Raw genomic sequence first — 2083 nt, forward strand, 5'->3', positions numbered from 1 at the left:
CCACATAAGCAAAAAGAAAAAAGCTGGAAGTGGCACTGTGGCTCAAGTGGTAGAGTGCTAGCCTTGAGCTGAAGAGCTGAGGGACAGCACTCAGGTCCAGAGTTCAGGCCCCACAACAGGACCCCCCCAAAAAAAAGAGAAAAAAAATTATATTGAAAAGCTTGGTGTGGTGGGCCTTACTATAGTCCCAACCATTCAGGAATCTGGGGTAAGAAGATCACTGAGACCAGCACTTGTAGTCAGCTTGGACAAGATGTTAAAACTGTTCCAATTAAAAGTAAAATGCTTTATTTTTTGAAATTGCTCATTTTAATAAATAATACTTATTGTGTCCTCTGCTCTGTGCTGATCCCTCACTGTCTTGGAATATTGGAGGGATGTATGTCCAACCCATTGTGGATATAGATAGAACACTCTGCTTACATGTTAGAGAACGAAGAAGTGATACACAGAGCCAAAATAAATTACATGGCATTTTCAGATGCCAAATGTTATATAAAAAAAAAAAGAGCAGGCATGAGGGAAGATCAGGAGACCTGGTGTTAGGGAAGGTAATTGCAAACTTAAATGAGCAGGCAAGGTAGGTTTCAGAAAGGAGGTGATATTTAAACAAAAGCTTGGTGATGAAGATGAACCCAGCAAACATCAGAGGGAACGGCTGAGGCAGAGTCGTTGGTGTTTATGTTTGAGGAGTGTTTCAGATATAACCAGGCTGTAAGGCCGAAGGCAGCAAGGGCAGTAAGAGCTTGTTGTTGAGACTGACTTAGGGGAACAGGCAGTGATGTAAGGCTTAGAGGTCATTTAACCTTAAGAGGAATGGGAGCCATTGGAGGCTTTCTGGTAGTAGCATTTATTTACTGCTTAATGAATCTCGTTGGATATTATGCAGTAATTGCAATCCTATTGCAACTGGAAAATTGTGCTGCTTTTGAACGTTGATACCATGCTAACACCTTGTACACAGTGCAGTCATTAATAGGCAGCATCTGTGGTCCAGGGCTTTCTACAGAGGCACTTGTTGAGTGAATGATTCAATGAATGAACGACCAAATGAGGCTGCTGTTAATTTATCTTACCTTTAGTGTCCTACAGGCTTTTTTTCCCCCTCAGCCTAAGTTGTATTGTCTCTTTGTTCTATCCACTTTTTCTATCTGTCTTGGCTCACCCATTTCCCTAAATAAAATGCATTCCTCAGACCTTCTCCATTGTGTTCAAATTCTACCATGAGTTAAAATCCAGTGCCAGGTTTGGAGGCTAGGGGTTGTTATCTCAGCATTTGGGAGGCAGAGGCGGAGGCTGGTGCCAGACCTGCCAGGACTGCGTATTTGAGACTGTCACTAAACCAAAAAACCAAACCAAACCCAAACCCAACCAAAAGTCAAACCAAACCACACTACCAAGCCAAATCGAGCAAACCAGGAACCTAAGATTAAACTACCTAGTTGCAGGAAGTTTTGCACTCTCTGGCCCTGATGGCCGTTTCTGTTGCCCTGTAGCATCTCTCCTGAGCTACCTGTCACTAGCTTAACTGTTGATCATTCATTTAAAGGCCATTATTTGGACATTCGCTGTGTGAGGCAAAGAAGACTAAAGGAAATCCAGAAACTCATTTGGTATTTTTCCCACTTCTGTATGGTAACAGCTGAAGGTCCAGTGACCCGAGGCTCCGGGTCGAGAGCTTCAGAACCACGCCCAGGACCAAACCTCCAATGAGCCAATCCTCCAATGAGCCTCCGTCCCTCTCCTTCTCACCCCGCCTTTCGCAGTGTCTAGACCAATCAACAGCGGCCGCGTCGGGGAAGCGTGTCCCGCCTGGGATGTCGTAGCGACGTGGCGGGCGACGCTCCCCCGCGCCTCCCGCGCCTACGCCGCTCAGTCTGGGGCCAACATGGCGGCCTCCAGGTCAGGACCGGCTTCGAGTCCCGGCGCCGCAGAGGCCGAGGAGGAGACGATCCTCTACGACTTGTTGGTCAACACCGAGTGGCCGCCGGAGACCGAAGTGCAGGTGAGCCCGGCGCCTCCACGGCGGCGGCCACCAGCTCAGCGCGGGCGCCCCGCGGGCGGAGCCACGTCGCGGAGCGGG

At 48.2% G+C, this 2083-nt stretch overlaps 1 protein-coding gene across 1 annotated transcript in view; it reads left to right on the forward strand.

The window, feature by feature from the left end:
• Positions 1-1877: 1877 nt before the first annotated feature.
• Nbas (neuroblastoma amplified sequence) overlaps positions 1878-2083 on the forward strand; it is a 284959-nt gene continuing 284753 nt past the window's right edge. The window contains exon 1 of the mRNA XM_013013552.1: positions 1878-2005. Coding sequence (XP_012869006.1) covers positions 1889-2005 — 117 coding nt within the window. The 5' untranslated portion in view covers positions 1878-1888. The remainder of the gene's footprint in view (positions 2006-2083) is intronic.

Source organism: Dipodomys ordii, unplaced genomic scaffold (assembly GCF_000151885.1).
Source record: "Dipodomys ordii isolate 6190 unplaced genomic scaffold, Dord_2.0 Scaffold20, whole genome shotgun sequence".
Lineage (NCBI taxonomy): Eukaryota > Metazoa > Chordata > Mammalia > Rodentia > Heteromyidae > Dipodomys > Dipodomys ordii.